This window comes from Aegilops tauschii, chromosome 6 (assembly GCF_002575655.3).
Source record: "Aegilops tauschii subsp. strangulata cultivar AL8/78 chromosome 6, Aet v6.0, whole genome shotgun sequence".
NCBI classification, from domain to species: Eukaryota; Viridiplantae; Streptophyta; class Magnoliopsida; order Poales; family Poaceae; genus Aegilops; species Aegilops tauschii.
In genome coordinates, this window is record NC_053040.3 from 492,146,567 (window position 1) to 492,164,910 (window position 18,344).

Here is an 18,344-nt window from a genome sequence, read left to right on the forward strand (position 1 = left end):
CGTGGAAAACCCCTCCAATATGAAGGGGAAAATATCACTGGCGCTAGCCAGCCAAACTTCACTATATTGGGAAAGGTTACAAACGCTGAGATTTACAACTGATCAACTATCCCGTGCGACGACTTACAAGAGGTATATATAACACAGGTGAGGCCCCTGTTTTGATTTGTATTGGGATGTGAATGGCTCGTACACGGTGATGCCCATTGCATATATATTTGATTCTTTCGTAGCTGCTTATTTCATTTCTATTGGCATGTGGATAATATCTGCATACCTAATGACATGTTTCCTTCAGGGTACATAGACCGATGGCGAAGAAAAGCAAAAAGACGGTTAGGAAGCGGAACCGAACCGGCAAAGATAGGAACCAAGGAGAGACAGCGAGCTGATGGACCTACAAAGAAACTGCAAACAGCTGCGCCGTTGCTCCAATTCGTTGCACCACTATGCGGAGAGTTAGGTTGATTTTATTTATTTCTGATATCTCAGAAGAGGAGGTGAGAGCAGCGGTGTTTCAAATGGAACATAACAAAGCTCCACGACCAGATGGCTTCCCCGCATAATTTTATCAGGTTTTCTGGGATATCATCAAGTCTGACCTTTTGGAATTGTTCAATTGTCTTCATGCCGGCTGACTTGACCTATTCAGGCTGAATTTTGGCGAGATTGTTTTGTTGCCGAAGATTAAGGAGGTTGAACGGATCCAACAATAGACTCATATGCCTACTTAATGTCAGCTTCAAGATTTTCACCAAAGTAGGTACGGATAGGTTAAATTCGATAGCTGACCATGTTGTCCGGCCATCTCAAATGGCGTTCATGCAAAGAAGGAATATACTCGATGGCGTAGTAATCCTGTATGAGACCGTTCACGAGATGCACAAAAAAACATGAGTGGAGTAGTATTCAAAATTGACTTTGAAAAAGCCTATGATAAGGTTAAATGGTCTTTCCTCCAACAACCCTTAAGGATGAAAAGTTTCTCCGATAAATGGTGTTAATAGATCCAAAATTTTGTAACTGGAGGTAGCGTGGCCATCATAGTCAATGATGATGTAGGCCATTACTTTCAGACAAAAAAAGGACTACGACAGTGTGACTCCATGTCCCCAATGTTATTTAACATTGTTGCTGACATGTTGGCCATTCTGATTGAGCGCGCCAAGCAGGACGGACTGATTGCAGGAGTAGTGCCACACCTTGTGGATGGTGGCCTCTTTATTCTGCAATATGCCGGTGACAATTCTTTTTATGGAACATGACCTGGACAAGGCTCGAAACCTAAAACTCTTCCTTTCAGCGTTTGAGCAAATGTCGGGTCTTAAAATTAACTTTCATAAAAGCGAACTTTTCTGCTTTGGAGAAGCCGCTGAGGCGGCGGCCGATTGTGCTGACCTGTTTGGTTGTGCGCATGGCCATTTCCCAATTAAATATCTGGGAATACCGATTCATTATCGACGTCTCACCATTGCAAAGTGGAAGCATGTAGAAGAGCGGTTAGAGAAACTGTTGAGCAGCTGGAAAGACAAGCCGCTCTCTATTGGAGGATGGCTGGTTTTGATTAACTCGGTCCTCACAAATATGGTTCTCTATATGATTTCTTTCTTCCAACTTCCCAAAGGGGTCCTGCAAGACTAGACTATTTCCGATCTAGACTCTTCTGGCAATGAGACGGAGAAAAGAAAAAATACAGACTAGCCAAGTGGAGTGTGGTTTGTAGGCCGAAAGACCAAGGTGACCTTGGAAATCATGACCTGCAGGTCAAGAATGAGGCTCTCCTTAGTAAATGGTTGTTCAAACTTATTACTGAGGATGGTGTTTGGCACACCATACAGCGCAACAAGTATCTAAGCCAAAAGACAGTGTCTCAGGCATATTGGAAACCTGGTGACTCACACTTTTGGGCTGGCCTAATGGTGGCAAAGAAACATCTCTTTCGCTTTGGGCCTTTCATGATAAAGAACGGGTCGGAGATTCGTTTTTGGGAAGACATCTGGCTAGGAGGCGCTAGTCTCCGATAACAATATCCATCCTTGTACACCATTTGCTCGCGATAAGAATAATACTATTGCGCAGGTGCTCAGTTCACCCCCCCCCCACCCCGAATATTCCGTTCAGACGGGATTTGACTGACCCACGACTTATGTCATGGAATAATATTTTGTCCCGTCTAGATGCGATTAGCCTTACAGATGGCCGGGATGTGTTTCGCTGGAACCTTACTACATCAGGGTGTTTCACCGTAGACTCTATGTATTGTGCGCTCACGCATTCTGAGGTACCGGTGAGTAATAATAAGAAAATTCGGAGGTCGAAGATACCACTAAAAGTTAAAGTCTTCATGTGGTATCTTCATAGGGGAGCTGTGCTAACCAAACACAACCTTGCAGGACGCAATTGACAAGGGAGTAAGAAGTGTTGTTTTTGTAGTCATGATGAGACAATCAGACACCTCTTTTTCCACTGCAACTTTGTAAATTCTACATGGTCAATTATCCAAATAGCGTCAAGTTTATATCCGCCCATAAGTGTTGCTAATATTTTTGGTCATTGGTTGGATGGTATTTCAAATATGTTCAAAACGCTATTGAGGGTGGGAGCGTATGCCTTACTATGGTCTCTTTGGCCATGTAGAAATGATTTTGTTTTTTATGACAAAAATGCTTCTCCTTTGCAAGCTATTTTCCGTTGTATGCACTCGCTTCGTACGTGGTCTATACTACAACGAGTGGAGGTCCAATCGCTGTTCAAGGCGGTGTGTACGCGGTTGGAGCAGGTAGCTACGGAGGTTTTTATCAAACATGGGTGACAGCATAACTTCCGGATCAGTCCATCTCACCTTTCGACATAGGCACGGTGTCGGTCTATAGGACTCTACTATTGCCGATTTGTCGGTTTTTATTTTTTTCTGGTTGTCAGATTTTTAGTGTTCGGCTGTGTGCATCCTAGTTATGCAGAGGTCGGGTGTTGCTCATAATGCTTTGTATCCACTTGATGTTACGTTTTGAATTAATAAAATCGCCCTTTATCCAAAAAAAGTTTGTTTGGGGCTGTTTGTGCTTGTAAAATCTGTCCTAGTTAGTAATTTATATGAGTTTAGTCAAAGCTTTGCCATCGTATTATGAGGAAACCAACCATCCAATTCCTGCACATTTTTTTAAAGAACATATTAATATCGGGATGGCTAACTCGCGTGCCTCGTTTTCGAACATGCTCGATTTAGAAAGTGGCTTAAATGCATGATTAACTCGGGACGGATTAATTGAGCGCCCCCACCCCTGAAAATGGGGTTGATTTGAGATGGGCCGACTCCTCATGCCTTCCCAGCCATCGTACAAAGGCCTCACGTTGCGGGCCCTTATGAAAATTCTGGTCAGGCTGTTGACATGCCTTGGATTGGCTTCGGTGTTGGAGCGGCCGAGCGTTAAGGCTGGTTGTAATGGAGAGTATCATGTATTATTATCATGCATATGATATTAGTATATGATACTACATCTGTAATAGTTAGTATCATATGTTGGTATCATACATGACTACATTTATTATCATGCATGACACGAAGTAGTACATAATTTAATATGACATAGTATCATCATATGATACTCAACCATCTCGTTCTTCATTTAATTCTATGCCACCTCACTAGCAGAAAAACGACTCATTAGTCCCGGTTTAATTACGGCCCGGTACTAATGGTACCATTAGTCCCGGTTCAAACGGCTAAGCATTAGTCTCGGTTCATTTGTGACCTATAATCCCGGTTTGTGTCACAAACCGGGACTAAAGGGGTGGTGGCAGGCTGGCGTCAGGCCGGGGCCCCACGAGCCTCTTTAGTCCCGGCTTGTGACACAAACCGGGACTATAGGTTAGACCTTTAGTCTGGGTTGGAGCCGCCAACCGGGACTAAAAGGGTAGACCCCTTTAGTCCCGGTTGGTGGCTCCACCATGGAGTAAAGGGGTTCTGCAATTTTCAAACTCTACCCCCCGTCGCCTTTTCAATTTTGAAAAAAAATAAAAAAAATGATAAAAACTTCAAAAATTAAAATCCTTCGAGATGTAGTCATGTTACTACATCTACTAGTTAGGGAAATTTAAAAACATAAATTTTGACATGTTTTGCAAAAAAGTGTTATGACAAACTAAAACGACCATAATTTTTGCATACGATGTCGAAAAAAATGTATAATATATCAAAATGTTCAGAATGAAAAGCCGGTTCCGATTTCGACCGCCGTATGCTGTTTCGCAAATTTTTAGAATACTCAAATTCTGAAAGGAAAAAAGTTATGCTCAAATTTTAGTTTTTCTGAATTTTGGTCAAACTATGGTCAAACTACTTATTTAAGACATATTAGTGTTAATAAAAAATTATTGTTTTTTACAATAATAATTTCAAACTCAAACGGTGAAACGTGTGACTTCATGCTCAAGCTAAACTCGTAAGGGTTAATAGGATTGATAGCTTACTATTGTCAGGGAAACAACAAGTGCAGAGTTGGAAACTAGCGGGAATAGAACTCGAAAGTTAAGTGTGCTCAGGCTGGAGTACTGAGAGGGATGGGTGACCGGCCAGGAGGAATAAAGGTCCCCCAGCCCCCGCCGCGGGCTCGTGCCACGTGGTGGGCCTTTGGTCCCGGTTCGTGTTGAACCGGGACTAAAGAGGGGGGACCTTTAGTCCCCACCCTTTAGTGCCGGTTACAGAACTGGGACTAAAGGTCCTTACGAACCGGGACTATAGCCCGATTCTGCACTAGTGCCTCATCAACATTCCTTAGTTGGCATGCATGATAGTACTTATAATACTTCCACAGCCTCTGCACCAATAATAAGTTCAAAAAGATTTAGAATGCACATTACCCGAAAAGAAAGAAAAAAGACAGGGAAAAAATATTGGAACCAAGTACACCTGCAAGCTCTACCTCATGATGACAATGGAGAGAGGAGAACGATGACTCAGGTGGTTTTTCTGCTGCATACTGTTGCAGCTTTTCTCTCTGTCTATTCCTCTTATTTATATTGAGCTTACAAAGGAAAAGATCAACTCCACACGCGAGCAAACTGGCCGTGTCATCCTACAACGCCCGACGTGTGTGTGATGCGTGCATGCGGCGCACTTCTCTGCACACGTGACTTGGCCGTTTATTTGCTAGGAAATACGGGTTCAATACCCCCCCCCCCCCACCCAATTCCGACTCCCGGTGCTCATCATTCCGACGTCAACCTTCTATCTCATTTCAACAAACTTGATCCGCCCCAGCGCCTTGGTGAGGAAATCAGCAAGCTGTCCGTCGGTGTTGACATGGTCGACTTCCACCTCGCCATCTTCGATGCACTCACTAATGAAATGATATCAAATGTTAATGTGCTAACTTTTGTCGTGGTGCACCGGATTCTTGCTAAGAGCAATCACCGACTTGTTGTTGATGCGCAGCTTCGCCCTCGTTGGAGTGTCGCCGGTGAGCTCGCCGAAGAGCCTGCACAGCCACACGCTTGGCTGGCTTTGGTTGCCGCCGCCATGTACTCGGCCTCGCAAGATGACACGGTGACAACCTTCTGCTTGTGAGAAATCCAAGAGATCAGGCTGAAGTTGAGGAAGAAGACCACTTCCATCGTGCTCCGCCGATCGTCAACATCTCCGGCGTGATTGTTGTCGCTGTAGCGATCACTTCCGGCGCTGCTGCACCGCCTTGCTTGTAGCAGCAACCATGGTTCAGCGTCCCGGTGAAATAGCGTAGGATCTGCTTGACGGCGGCCCAGTGCGCCGCCGTCGGCGCCTCCAACTTCCTGCTTACCATGCCAACAGAGAATGAGATATCTGGTCTTGTGTTGCAGAGGTACAGAAGACTCCTGATGATGCTCCTGTACCGTGTGGCGTCCACGGCTTCGCCATCACCGGTCTTGCCAAGCTTTGACCGATTCTACATCGGCGTGTCAGAGGGATTGCACCCCCTCATCCCAGCAGCATCCAGAATCTTGGCCGTGTACGTGCTCTGGCACATGGTGATCGCGCTGGCCTTCTACTGAACTTATATGTTGAGGTAGTAGCTCAGAAGCCCAATGTCACTCATGTCGAACAGATTTTTCATCTGCTCCTTGAACGCGACGATCTCTTCGTTGCCGGTGCGGGTGATGATCAAGTCGTCGACGTACACGCCGACAAGCAGTGTCGACGTGCCCATGCGCCCTTCCTGTACACAACATGCTCGAGAGGGCTGTGCTCTAAGCCGAGCGACACGAGCGACGCGTCGAGCTTGGCATTCCATGCCCGCGGCGCCTGCTTCAGTCCTTACAGCGCCCAACATGGGTGGCAGCATGATCTTAGGATTGGGCCTCCTCCGCTTTAGGCGTTATATGAACTCTACATGTTTTTTTGTATTTTGTCTTCTTATTTTTCTTTTGTGCGAGAGGACCTTGTTTGATTGTGTGCATCTTAGTTATGCAGAGCCCAGATGTAATACTTAAACCTTTTAAGTAATAAAGCGCCCTTTTCGAAAAAATGGCAGCTCCCTCGTCAGTTATCTCCAACCCCTCCTCATCTCTGGCTGACTGCAAAGAAGACGCTAATAGCTCAAAGAGAGGACGCATGTTTTGATAGATATATTGATGAAGAGGAACAATTTGCTGATGATGGAGGATTGGAGGAGGGTGACATAACAGTGCAGAGGAACACCAGCTTCAGTGTGAGAGATTAGTGATGATTAGACAGCGATGTATGTGTCCATTTGTGGTGGTTAGGCTCTCAGTTAGTTTCGTTTTCTGACTAACTGCGATGTAATCGTAGGATTCTCTAGGCTGTAATATAAGACATGATCTCTTAATCCCATTGCAGTTACTTTTGTTGTCTCCTTATCTAAAAATTGTTCACGCCAAAAGGAAAAACACGGCAAAATGTCTATCTTCTCGAATGCTCGAACTAACCTGACAAGTACATGCATAGTTTTTAGCTCCCTCGGTAGACAGAAGATCAACAATCACTTCTTTTCTGGTGCAACTACTATGAATAACCAGAGGGAAACGAAGATCCGGTAGGATTATGAACCACACTTGTTTCAGGTCTCATCAGAAATCTCTGAGGGCAGATGCCACCCAGTGCAGTGGCGGGTCAAGACATTGAGTATCGTTGTGTACAACATAATTAATTTGGGACAAAACTAGGATAATAAAGACAACTCTGTTCTACATGAGTTTACTCAAAGCTATGCCCTTGTATTGTAATGAAAATCAACCAAAATATGTTTGTGCGTCGAGCCGGCATGACAAAAATATGTCATTTTCTTTACAAATAGTACAAAGTCGTCTATTTTCAAAATGTTGTTAGAAAGATCAATTCATAACAAAAAATAACATAGTCCTTCAATTATCGTAGACGAGTCAGAAATATCATCTGGACAAACAAAATGCAGTTGCAAGAAAATGCATCGATCGTTGTTTAATCTGCAACACACACATTAACTCTTGAATTGAAGAAACGAATGCCTACTCACAAACGGAGGTTTTAACACCCCCTTCAGTTGGAACATTACCTGGCAGGTTGTTGAGGCTGGATTTGAAGTCTTGAAACACCACAGATGGCTGCCCCTTCGTGTAGATGTCCGAAAATTGTGAAGCGCAGGGCCATGAAGTATGCGAGCTGAGATGGGGAGTTGGAACTGACGCCCCGCGTCCCCCGCGTCGCCTCGCTGGGCGTGACGGGGGAGACCTAGATCAAGCGTCGCCGCTCCCTCTCCTCCCTCCCCCCCACGTCGCCGCCACTAGAGGAGCGGCCGGCGAAGCCGCACTGGCTCAGGGGATGGTGGCGGCGGGGCTCTTCCGGTCGGTTCGTGGGATCTCCTGCTTGGTCCGCCTGATGGCTGCACGGCTGCTGGGTGTACTCGATGCGTGGAGATGGTGGCTGGGCGGCCGACGACACTTCGGTGTGCTGGCCAGCGGCCGTCTCTAGGCGCCGCCGCGATGGCAAGGCGGTTGCTGCCAGCCAGCTGTTGCCTTCGGGCTATTGGTTGCACAGCGGAGAGGCCCTCCATTCGTCGTTGCACTTCCTGGCCGCCTGAGTGACGGCGTGACCGTGGTGGTGTGTATGCGGCGCGACGGCGTGGCATGCTGGTAGCATGTCCGGGAGTGCTCGGAGGCAGGCAGAGTGCTGCGGTCCGGAGATGCAATGCCAATCTGATGGTTCCATCTCCTGATGTGCGACGGCTGCGCTCTGTACGGGCGCCCATTGGCGATGGTGATCTGTCTTTTGTGCTCCTGTCTCGGCCATGTCGACCAATGGACAGACGGGCCTAGGCAGGGCTCTCTCCGGTGAGGTTGTAGTCGGCAGTGCAGTTGGTGTGCGCCACCGTCAATTTGGGTCATTGGTGATCACTCCGGCATGTGGCGGCGGCTTTGCTGCGGCGATGGCTCTACCGGTCTTCACGAGGGTTCTTCTCTATGGAGCTGGTGGTTGACTTCGACGGTGAGATGTAGACTATGGACGACGGCTTGACGCAGAGGAATGGTTGTGCAACGGTGGCGGTCGCATCGCATGTTGCTGGCTCATGTGTGATTTCGATGATGGTGCTACTTGAGCATCTAGTCTCGGGCTACGGGGCGAAAGCCTAGGTCTGACCCGAGTTGGTTATACCTGGCAATGGCGATGGTTTTATGTCGTTGCCTTGTTGAAGGCATTGCTCGGGGTATGTTGAGATTGATTTTTGTAGAAGTGCATGCTCTAGCCAATGCAACCAAAAGACCGATCTGATGGAAAAGACAGGCAGCACATTATACGTCAACACTCCCCCTCACGTATGGCTCCCTCGGGCCTAAACGTGGACCGAAAGTGGGCTGCAATTTAATTGCGCCAGCCGGGTCTTGAACTCGAGACCTCTTGGCTCTGATACCATGTTACTCCGACAACCGCGGACGACATTGGCCCCGCGCCGATTGGCGCCGCAACCGTCGTCAAGTTCTTCTCTGCTGGCCTCTCCGACCTCTTCGACATGGCGGACAGCTCGTGCAGGTCCCAGTCTACGCATGCCCGGTGCTGGCAACACCGCCGCGTGCCTTCGTCCACGACGTGTCCCCGGGCCTGGCAAGCCTGGTGCGGCGCTTCGTCAACTTCGTCTTCGACCGTCTACGCATGCCCGGTACTGGCAACACCGACGCGTGCCTTCGTCTACGATATGACCCGGGGTTGGCAAACCCGGCGCGACGCGTCGTCAACAGCATTCTCCTTCCTGGCACATCACTTCTTCGACACCACTGCGCCCATGACTAACTCGGCGCCTCCTTGCGCCTGCGGCTCCATGGCGACTCCCTCGACACCGGCTACCCCGACTCGACATCGACCACGGCGTTCTTCGCACGGCTACCTCGACCACGGCTACACCACCCTACGCTCTCGGCTACATCGACATCGGCACAAAGGGCTATCATCCGCTTGAGCAACTCGCCGGCTTCCTCTACAGTCAACGCGTCCGCGACGCGACACCGTCCACGACGCTCCCGCTAGGACTGCGGGGGGATGTCAGTCCGTCGGCTGCTATTCTCTCCAGTCTGACCGTCCGCGACGCTCCTGTTGTTCGCAACGCTACCGCTACGACTGCGGGGGGATGTTAGAGATATATTTGGGATACTTGTATTTGGTAGTCTAGGATTTGTAATCCGTCTCCTACCTTATCTCCAGGAGAGGCGTCTTGCCCTTCAAGTCTTGTACTCAATATATACTCGCCCTCGAGGCTCAATAATACATCCATCATATTTCACCAATCCTCTCTCTCCCTTCTAACAATTCTTCAGGGTGAAAACCTAGATTCTGCCATGGGTGCTTGGATCTGGTGACGGCGACGCTTGAGTGTCGCTCCCTTCGTTAAGGCGTTACTGTTGAAGAATCTCGTCGTCTGCATGGTGTCATGATATGGTTGGTGCAGATATGGTCATTGTTATAGTTTGCCGATCGCGGATCGGATCGCCGTGGGTTATTTTCTTTTTCGTCGCCTACACATAGTTTGGTCTTATATGACTTTGCTATTTGCCGGCGTTTTTATGTGTGCGTGTGCATTGGTGTTGGCTATGTGCATTGTAGCTATAGAGGCCGGGTGTGTGTTCATTATGTTTGTATTCTTTTGGTACTTCAGTTTGAGCTAATAAAATCCACCCTTTGTCGAAAAAAATGAAGTATGCGAGCTTCACCTAGAGCAGCCCATCCGTGAAAAAAGTGGAGATTAATTTCAACATGCATAGTACGTTGATATTGGCCTTAGTCTGTGGACAAGTACGTGGCACTGGTATTGTCGTAATAGACCAATGCCGCCAATGTGGTTGTGCAAACTGAAGTCCGAAATGGCTATTGCTCCACGAGGAGCAATCAGGCAGAATTATGCAGCAGTGAAGGCTTGGGCAGCGTGGACACCAACCAGGAGCAACCAAAGGAGTAAGTGCAACCGAGAAGTGTTCCAGGAAGTCTACAGATTTGGTACTTTCACTGGAGACCATTTGTACCAGGATGCAGTCGAGGTACGGGGTGCATTCAGTTTATACTAAACAATGACCATTCTTCAGAAATACGACCAATTTAATTAACTAGCTCATACATTTGGTAATTTAAAACACGCAGTTACACAGAGATACATTTCAAATTTTCTTGGGACCATGGGAGACCTCCCTTGGTTCTACTTGAAGGATTTTGTTCACAATAGCAATAAGATAGACGATTGCCCCGTCCATAGTCACTTATTATTTTCGACCCCATACATATACAGATGTTGTTCAAACTGGAACATACAATGCAAATTATGCCTTACGGGATCGATCCATTATGAGAAGACGCTCTGCTACGTCCGTCATCCATGGTCTTTGATCCACATCAAGGTTAAGACATTCCACCGCGATACATGCCAAACTATCAATAATCTCCAAATCTTCTGTTACCGCAATTTCCTTGTCAAATAATGGAGTTGCTTTCTTCTCTTTCTTGTAAGCTTCAAGGAAATTGTTTACTAAGCTACCGCCGTCGGAATGTGTGGCTTTCTTCCTACTAATAAGCTCCAAGATGACAACTCCAAAACTGTAGACATCACTTTTTTCTGTTAGTAGCCCTGTTTGCAGATATACTGGATCCATATAACTCATGTCACCAATGATAGATCCAGTATGTTGTATGTCTCTCGCGATCAACCTTGATATGCCAAAATCCGAGATCTTTGGCACAAACTTATCATCCAAAAGTATATTCGCTGGTTTAACATCACCATGTAGGATCTTGGTACTGGTTTTTGAGTGCATATAAACCAGACCATCAGCTGATTCTGCGGCAATACTTAAACGCACATCCAAGTTCAGAGGCACCTTCCTGTTGTCATGAAGAATGTCATCGAGGCTACCATTGCAGAGAAACTCATAGACTAGGATCGGGGCATCAACTTCTAGGCAACAACCCACAAGCCTAACGATGTTCTTGTGGATGATTTGAGATTGAATGATGACTTCATTTGCAAATTGTTCATTCTCTAGCACACTACCAGTAATAGGTTTCTTAACAGCGACTTGTTCATTATCAAGAAGGCCCTTGTAAACTTCACCGAAGCCACCTTTTCCAATAAAATTGCTACTCTTCAAAATTGGCTTGAGCTTCTCCTTTTTGAACAGTTTTATGAATTTTGCCTTCTCCAATGTACGCCCACCGTTCTTCTCATAAAACTCTCTCATTTTCCTTTTCTCTTTGCGAAGGAAAATAAGGAATGACAAGACTGCCACCAAAAAGACACCACTTGTTGCACCTACATGGACAATATACAAAATGATTTTGTGAGCACTATAATGGGGACATCCCCTTAAATATCCAATATACAAAATTTAGTATGGAGGTTGATGGATGACATCTTAATTAATGAGTCAGATATGTTCCATTGGAAGGTGACGTCTTCTGGCATGTTTTCTGATAAATCTAAGTATATGAATTTAATCCGGGTCGGTTTTTCGTTCAAAGCATATATGGAAAACTAAAGTATCACTGAAGATTAAAATTTTATGTAGTTTGTGCATAGAGGACTTATCCTCGCTAAGGACCATCTGACAAAGTGAAGGTGGCAAGGTAGTAAGCAATATTATTTACATCAGGAGGAAACCATACATCATTTGTTAACCACATGAAGTCAGGTAGACTTGGTCCAGCTTAATTAGCTACGTAATAGTGCGTTTGTTTCCAGCTACTAAGGACATCTCCAAAGGAAACTCTTAAAGCTTCGATATATGTTTAGATTGTAGTGTCCGGGCCTTATGCTAACTTTTGTCATTCAATGGAGACCCCCCTCGGTCCACGAAGTGGTCCAGACGTCCGTTTTCTGGCGAATCTAAGATAAACGTGGGGGAGTTATACCGATGTCTGGACATCCACTTGACCAACAATAAGTCACCATGTAGTACTCCTCTCTTTTCTCTCTCCCCACATGTATGGTTGCCTCTACCCACTCTCCTCTGAACCAGACAAATAAGGATTAATTTGTAAAAATGGTTGGATGAATCTCTCCCACAACATGTCCTCGGACCACGTTTAGACATAAAAACAGACATATACTAGAGCCATTTGCGGGCAGCTTTGAAGATGCGCTAAACAATTGCAATCATCAGATAATGAGATAGAAAGATGACATGCGTGTTGATTTGAGTTGCTCCTATAAAATAAACAAGGAAGAGCACATATGAGCATTTGCACCCCTTTGTTATTAAAAATAAATAGAAAGTGTACTCAACTTTTTTGCCTGAACAAACCATGAATTAGTGAGGAATCGAACTCAAACGTGAGGGCACACACGATTAGGGTTTCTTAACTTCCCGCCAGTGCCATCATTGGTATGCCTCGTCTCTGGTGGCCTTAGGCCCATGGAGGAGTGGTGGGCCCTGGCCCTTGTCGAAGGAAGGGGTCATGCTTTGTTATTAAGTGTTTCTTCCAGGTTGATTAGGGTTTGTGTGCTTCTTGGAAAGACGTGGCGACGACGGCTGCATGTAGATGCAATAGTGTACACCGCGCCTAGCTGCTGTCTCGGTGGTTCGTCTAGCATCATCGCAAGGCGTGTAGAGGTGGCTCCGGTGGATGTCGTGGGATTCAGTCAGTGCTGGTCTTCAATGGGTCTCCGTGGATCCAATCTTCGTTTGTCTTTGTTCGTGTGTCTACAGGTTGGATCCTTTCGAGCTACGTTTCTCTTCATCAGCGGCGGTTGTTATTCTAATGCACTGGTCCTATGAGGCTCAACACGAGACTTCTGCACTATCTACTACAACAAGTTCTATCAAACTCCGTTGACGGAGGGGCAATGATCGCCGCACACATTCTTCGGCTCGATTGAGTGCTTGTAGTCATCGCTAGATGGTCCACACATCAGAAGTTTTTCCCGCAAAATAATCGTGAAGAAGTATAGCATGAATTAATTGATCTATACACGTCGATTTTGTAAGAGAGATTTGGTTTGCATTGCATCAAAAAGAATAAAAGGCTTAGACGCTTAGTAAATAATTATGGAGATGTGCCATCCTCAATAAGTACTTTATACTCACTCCATTCCTTTATGTAAGGTGTATAATTTTCGGTACGGTGACCAAGGCACATAATTATACACAAGTTAGGACAAACTTAGCCTTGCCTAAATCATTTATTAGTGGCAAGTAAATATCAATCTCCAGGAAATAAAGAAGAACGTATCAAGTTGGTTTTTTTGGCAGGAAAACACTCAGAATGGTTTCTCGTGCACTAGATTATAATATACAAGTATATAATGTTGCATAAAAATTTCACTTTTGTATGGACCGTGCATAGTTAATATGGAAATGGTCATGAAATTTTAAGGTAGCCAGACAAAATCTCATATTATACGAATGATGAAGAATTGTACTTTTACAATAACACTGGCAAAAACATAAACGAGTAACACATATTCTTTCCTTTATAAATTTCCGAAAAGATAATGGCACGAGATTTGGAAGTCCAGAATTTTTTCTGACAATTTTGTGCCTCGAACAAATTCACTACTATTCTACAAGGATCACACAAACACAATATTTCATAAATATTAGGGTAAAAATCATAGTGACATAACTGAAATAGAGAAATAGACGATGTGATTTCACATAATTAGGGAAAGGGATTGAATAAAGAGCAATGTATTGAGCTATTTAGGTCTGAAATATATAACTAAAACATATATTAATTTCATTATTGCACCATTATATTAAGTATGATGGATGGGATGATTTGTGCCAAACTTTTCCTCAGATAGACTTAAAATTCTAATATTATGTTAGATTATAAGTTTAATTAGAATAATATAAGGCACTAAAAAAGGCTGCCCATGCATTTGTGCGGTCCACTCTACTAGTTAAGTAGATAACAAAACAATTATGTATGGAGTAAAAGAAAAGAAATTAAAAGCTAGACTTAGATCCTTTAGTAGTACATGCAGTATGAAACAACTTGGGGCACTCCAAATGTATTGGCTCTTAATGTGTCATCATAGGTGGTCAAAGATTTTATAGAAACAATCACCCCAATGAATTGTTTCTTAGGTGTTCTATCAAATTGATGTTTTATTTATTTCGCTTAAAGATCATGTTTGCATCTCAACATTGTGGCCTAACGTTGCTGGCAAGAGGAAATATCATATACTAGAACCATATATATGATAAATAGCACCTTCATCGTGCATAGTATCATGCTTATGAGTGCACCAACTAGTACGTACACTAGCTAGAGTAGCACCTACCTACAAGACACTACCAGAAAAATACATGTTGCCTAGTGGTTTTCTGTACGCCAACTGTTATTTATTCAGCTTATACACCTACTATAAGGTAATTACCAGCAAAAAGAACATGGGAATTGTAAGTCTCTCGGCATATCCCTGTACACGCTGAGCAAAGCTAATAATGCACTTGGCTTACATGGAGAACTCGTCTTATTAAGGGGAAAACACTCGGCTTGTAGGTTAGCCTTCACATTGTAGCTGCCACGTGACCATCCTCGACACATGTAAGGTCTCCGTGTCGGCGGGCTATATAAGCCAAATAACCACTAATGGAACACTTAGCTGATATTTTCGCGTCCCATATATGCCAAATAACCACTAATGGAACACTTAGCTTATATTTTCGCCTCCCTGCAAGCCGTGTATCTGAAAAGTAACACTCGGCTTATGTTTGGCCAATTTCGTGTCTGCCTACGCCGCACCTTTCGTCTCCCTGTTTTATAAAAGGGAAAAGTATATTTTTCGTCCCTTAACTTTACCGATGGTCTAGAAATGGTTCCTCAACTATAAACCAGGAAAACCTAGTCCCTCAATTCTTAAAATCAAGTAATTTTCGTCCCTCAAAAGGCTTCAGGTGGTTTTGTGCTGACATGGCATAGTTTAGTCCACTGAGCTCGCCACATCATCATCCACCCTATCTTCGTCTTCTTCCTCTATCTTCTCTCACTTGCCCAGGCCGGAGAAGAATCCGATGACACATGGTTACCATGTGCCTGGCCTCAGGGCGCTGCACGCGGGAGCTAGTGGTGACTGCGAGTGCCTGCTACCGGTTGTATACCGTGGTCATGGTCCGCATCACGAAGGGCACCATGCGCATGCCATCTCGGGCTCCTGCATTGCGGCAACAGTAGTCTGAGCACGGCTGCATGGCTCGCTGGACCTATTGTCGTTGCTGTCGGCACGGCCAGGTGGGAGCGGGAGCGACAGGACATCGCCAGGCTCGGAATCAGAGCGGGAGTGAGCTTGGGGCGGATGGGGCAGCAGCAGGAGCATCTTATCAGGCTCAGAACCAGCGTGGGAGTGAGCTAGGGGATCCCATGTAAACAACAGTCGTGAAGAATCAACAAATCAACAAGGCTCGAGATGAAACTTTAGCAAACATAGCCAGCTTTTTCTGTGCGTGCCTATGTTGTGTTTCCAGCCCACTGGTTCGTGTGTATGTGCGTGAGGGTTGGGCGTTTCTGGCCGGGGGCAAATCAATTTGCTTGGCTAGCTCCGCATAGGAGGATCGATCAAGTTGCGTATGGCTGTATCATCAGCAGCGAAGGAAGAGGTGGACGAGCACGAAGGTGAGGCCAAGGCTGCCGGAGGCAGCGGAGCAGACGTGCGGTGAGGTGCTTCCCTGCACACACACACACACACACACACACAGAAGACGAAGATGAGGCGGACGACGATGTGGCGACGTCAGTTATCAAAACCATGTCATGTCAGTACTAAACCACCTGAAGCCGTTTGAGGGACGAAAAATACCTGGTTTCAACAATTGAGGGACTAGGTTTTTCTGCTTTGTAGTTGAGGAATCATTTCTAGAGACTATCTGTAAAGTTGAGGGTAGAAAAGTATACTTTTCCCTTTATAAAACATATAACTCCATTCTATTTCTTCTTTAATTATTATGCCACTTCGACATTTTTGCCTATAAAACCGTGCTAACCACCAGCATTGAGAGTGCCATAAAGAAGGTAGTACATGGTTATAATTAATCAATGTGGTGCATGCGCTGGCTTAAAATTTTCTTACCCAAAATCGTCCGTGCTGCTTGGGGGAAAATATGTGTGCAGGTTCCTTTTACGCCATCGCCTTTCATTCCGGATTTACATGGACATGCATATCCTCCCAACGTGTTTTTGCAGATCCCGTCACTGGAGCAAGGATATAAATCGCGAAGCTTACACTCATCAATGTCTGAAAAAACGGAACATAAAGTTATGAAATTAAGGAGTTCCTATATAAGCAGTATGGTGTAAAAGAGATAGTCTGGATTTGTAAATTAAAAACTTTAATTTGACCTTGGCATCCATTGGCGATGTAAGGGTTCCCATCGTAATGGTCCCAACACTTGCAGACATAGCCCAGGCCACTAGTCGCGTTTGAACATGAGCTGTTGCCACTGACACAAGCATAGTCCGGAGGCGGATGCTGGCCTTTCTCTGGACATGAACCATTCCTGATGGAGAAATCGATTACCAAGGGGACGCCCCTTGGGAATTTCTTGGGTATCTCCTCGTAACCGTACATGTCCGGCGTGGTGAAGTTGTACCATGTGCTCTCCACCACCATGGCGTAGGAGCATGGATTGGTCACAAACAAGGTGTTTGGTTCATCGAAACTGATCCACAATGCAAACCTGGTGAGTGCAACCGCTTCCGGCAAGGCAGCCCTACAGCAGCCCCGCCCCGAGCACGACCCGTTGGTCGCGAACTTGAGGAACTGCGGCATGCGCATGAGGTATGAAAGGCAGGAAATAGTGAGTTCATTCGATGAATATCCATGTGCCGACAACGCATCTGACGCCGACGCCGACCACAAGTAGCTATTCATCTTAGGCTGGACTCTCCAGCCTACGCCGATGAGAACATTGCGCGTCACCGACACGAGAAACGGGCTCATCTTTTCTCCCAACCGCATCCGTAGAGATTTGCTTAAGGAGTCGGTATGGTTTGCGCTGCAGCGAGATGAGACCGCGGCGTATGCGCGCGCCTCACCCTTTGCAACTGATATATCGATGAGCTCCAAGGCCGTATCTTCCCGTGTTCTATTCCAAACACGATTACGCCGACACAACCCTTTCTGCATTAATTTACGGCCCAATACCAGAACGCAACATTAATTACCTTCTCAAAAGGAAGAAACGTCAATTAATTAGTTACTCTTACCAGGCATTCCAGTAAGTACTTACTACTTGGCGTGCCAAACATACCATACCTGCGCCCTGAAGTAAATCTCGTTAATCCGCTGGAATACTCCGTCGTAGGCGAGGTAGGCACGATGGGGATTGAAGGAGTCGTTGCAGCTGACCTGGAAGCCCTCGCGGAAGCAACCAGGTTTCATGCCGAATGGGTAGGGAATGCTTATGTTGCCGCACTTGTCAGGGCAACCCGGAAGTGTGATCGGCTGCTGCTCATCATGCTCAGCAGCAACAGCCTCCAGGATCAAGTGAGATGCTGTTGAAAGGAGGACGAGGAGGAGGAGTAGGATTGTGGCCAGGGGCTGGGAATGGAATTCAGAGGGCATGGTCATGGTGTGTGTTTTTGGGCTCCCTTGGAAGCTAACTTAGGTCTATGATATGGATCCAAAGCTTATTATGCTCTGTTGTGGTTTACTGAGTCGTCTACACTTATATATTAGTGTCAACGGAGCTACTGTATTCCCATCGTCATTCTTTGGTAGTACCAAAGTTTTAGATAGCCGATTATAGCTCTGCTATAGTTTTTTGACCATGGTGCCACTAAATGCCTAGCTATAAGATTTACGTACAGGTGTCCAATAAAATTATAAAATAGCCCGCTATAGCCTTACTATATCTATTTTGGAAGACCGCCGCTATTTACCATAACCTGTTATTTA

The 18,344-nt window shown here is 45.7% G+C and overlaps 1 protein-coding gene across 1 annotated transcript; it reads right to left on the bottom strand.

Moving 5' to 3' along the window:
• Positions 1–10,531: 10,531 nt before the first annotated feature.
• LOC109746344 (wall-associated receptor kinase 1) lies at positions 10,532–18,099 on the bottom strand. Its single transcript, XM_020305459.4, has 4 exons — positions 17,703–18,099; positions 16,787–17,567; positions 16,518–16,682; positions 10,532–11,756 (listed from the first exon to the last, which is right to left on the bottom strand). The coding sequence occupies exons 1-4, from the start codon at positions 18,015–18,017 to the stop codon at positions 10,771–10,773; spliced, it is 2,247 nt and encodes a 748-aa protein (XP_020161048.1). The 5' UTR covers positions 18,018–18,099; the 3' UTR covers positions 10,532–10,770.
• Positions 18,100–18,344: the final 245 nt, after the last annotated feature.

What these genes read in the sequence shown, in the direction of transcription:
- LOC109746344 (XM_020305459.4), bottom strand. Translation starts at nt 18,017, where the DNA reads ATGACCATGCCCTCTGAATTCCATTCCCAGCCCCTGGCCACAATCCTA. An exon ending in AGATTTACTTCAGGGCGCAG is followed by an intron (nt 17,568 to 17,702) that starts GTATGGTATGTT and finishes AAATTAATGCAG; the next exon opens with AAAGGGTTGTGTCGGCGTAA. An exon ending in CATCGCCAATGGATGCCAAG is followed by an intron (nt 16,683 to 16,786) that starts GTCAAATTAAAG and finishes CCGTTTTTTCAG; the next exon opens with ACATTGATGAGTGTAAGCTT.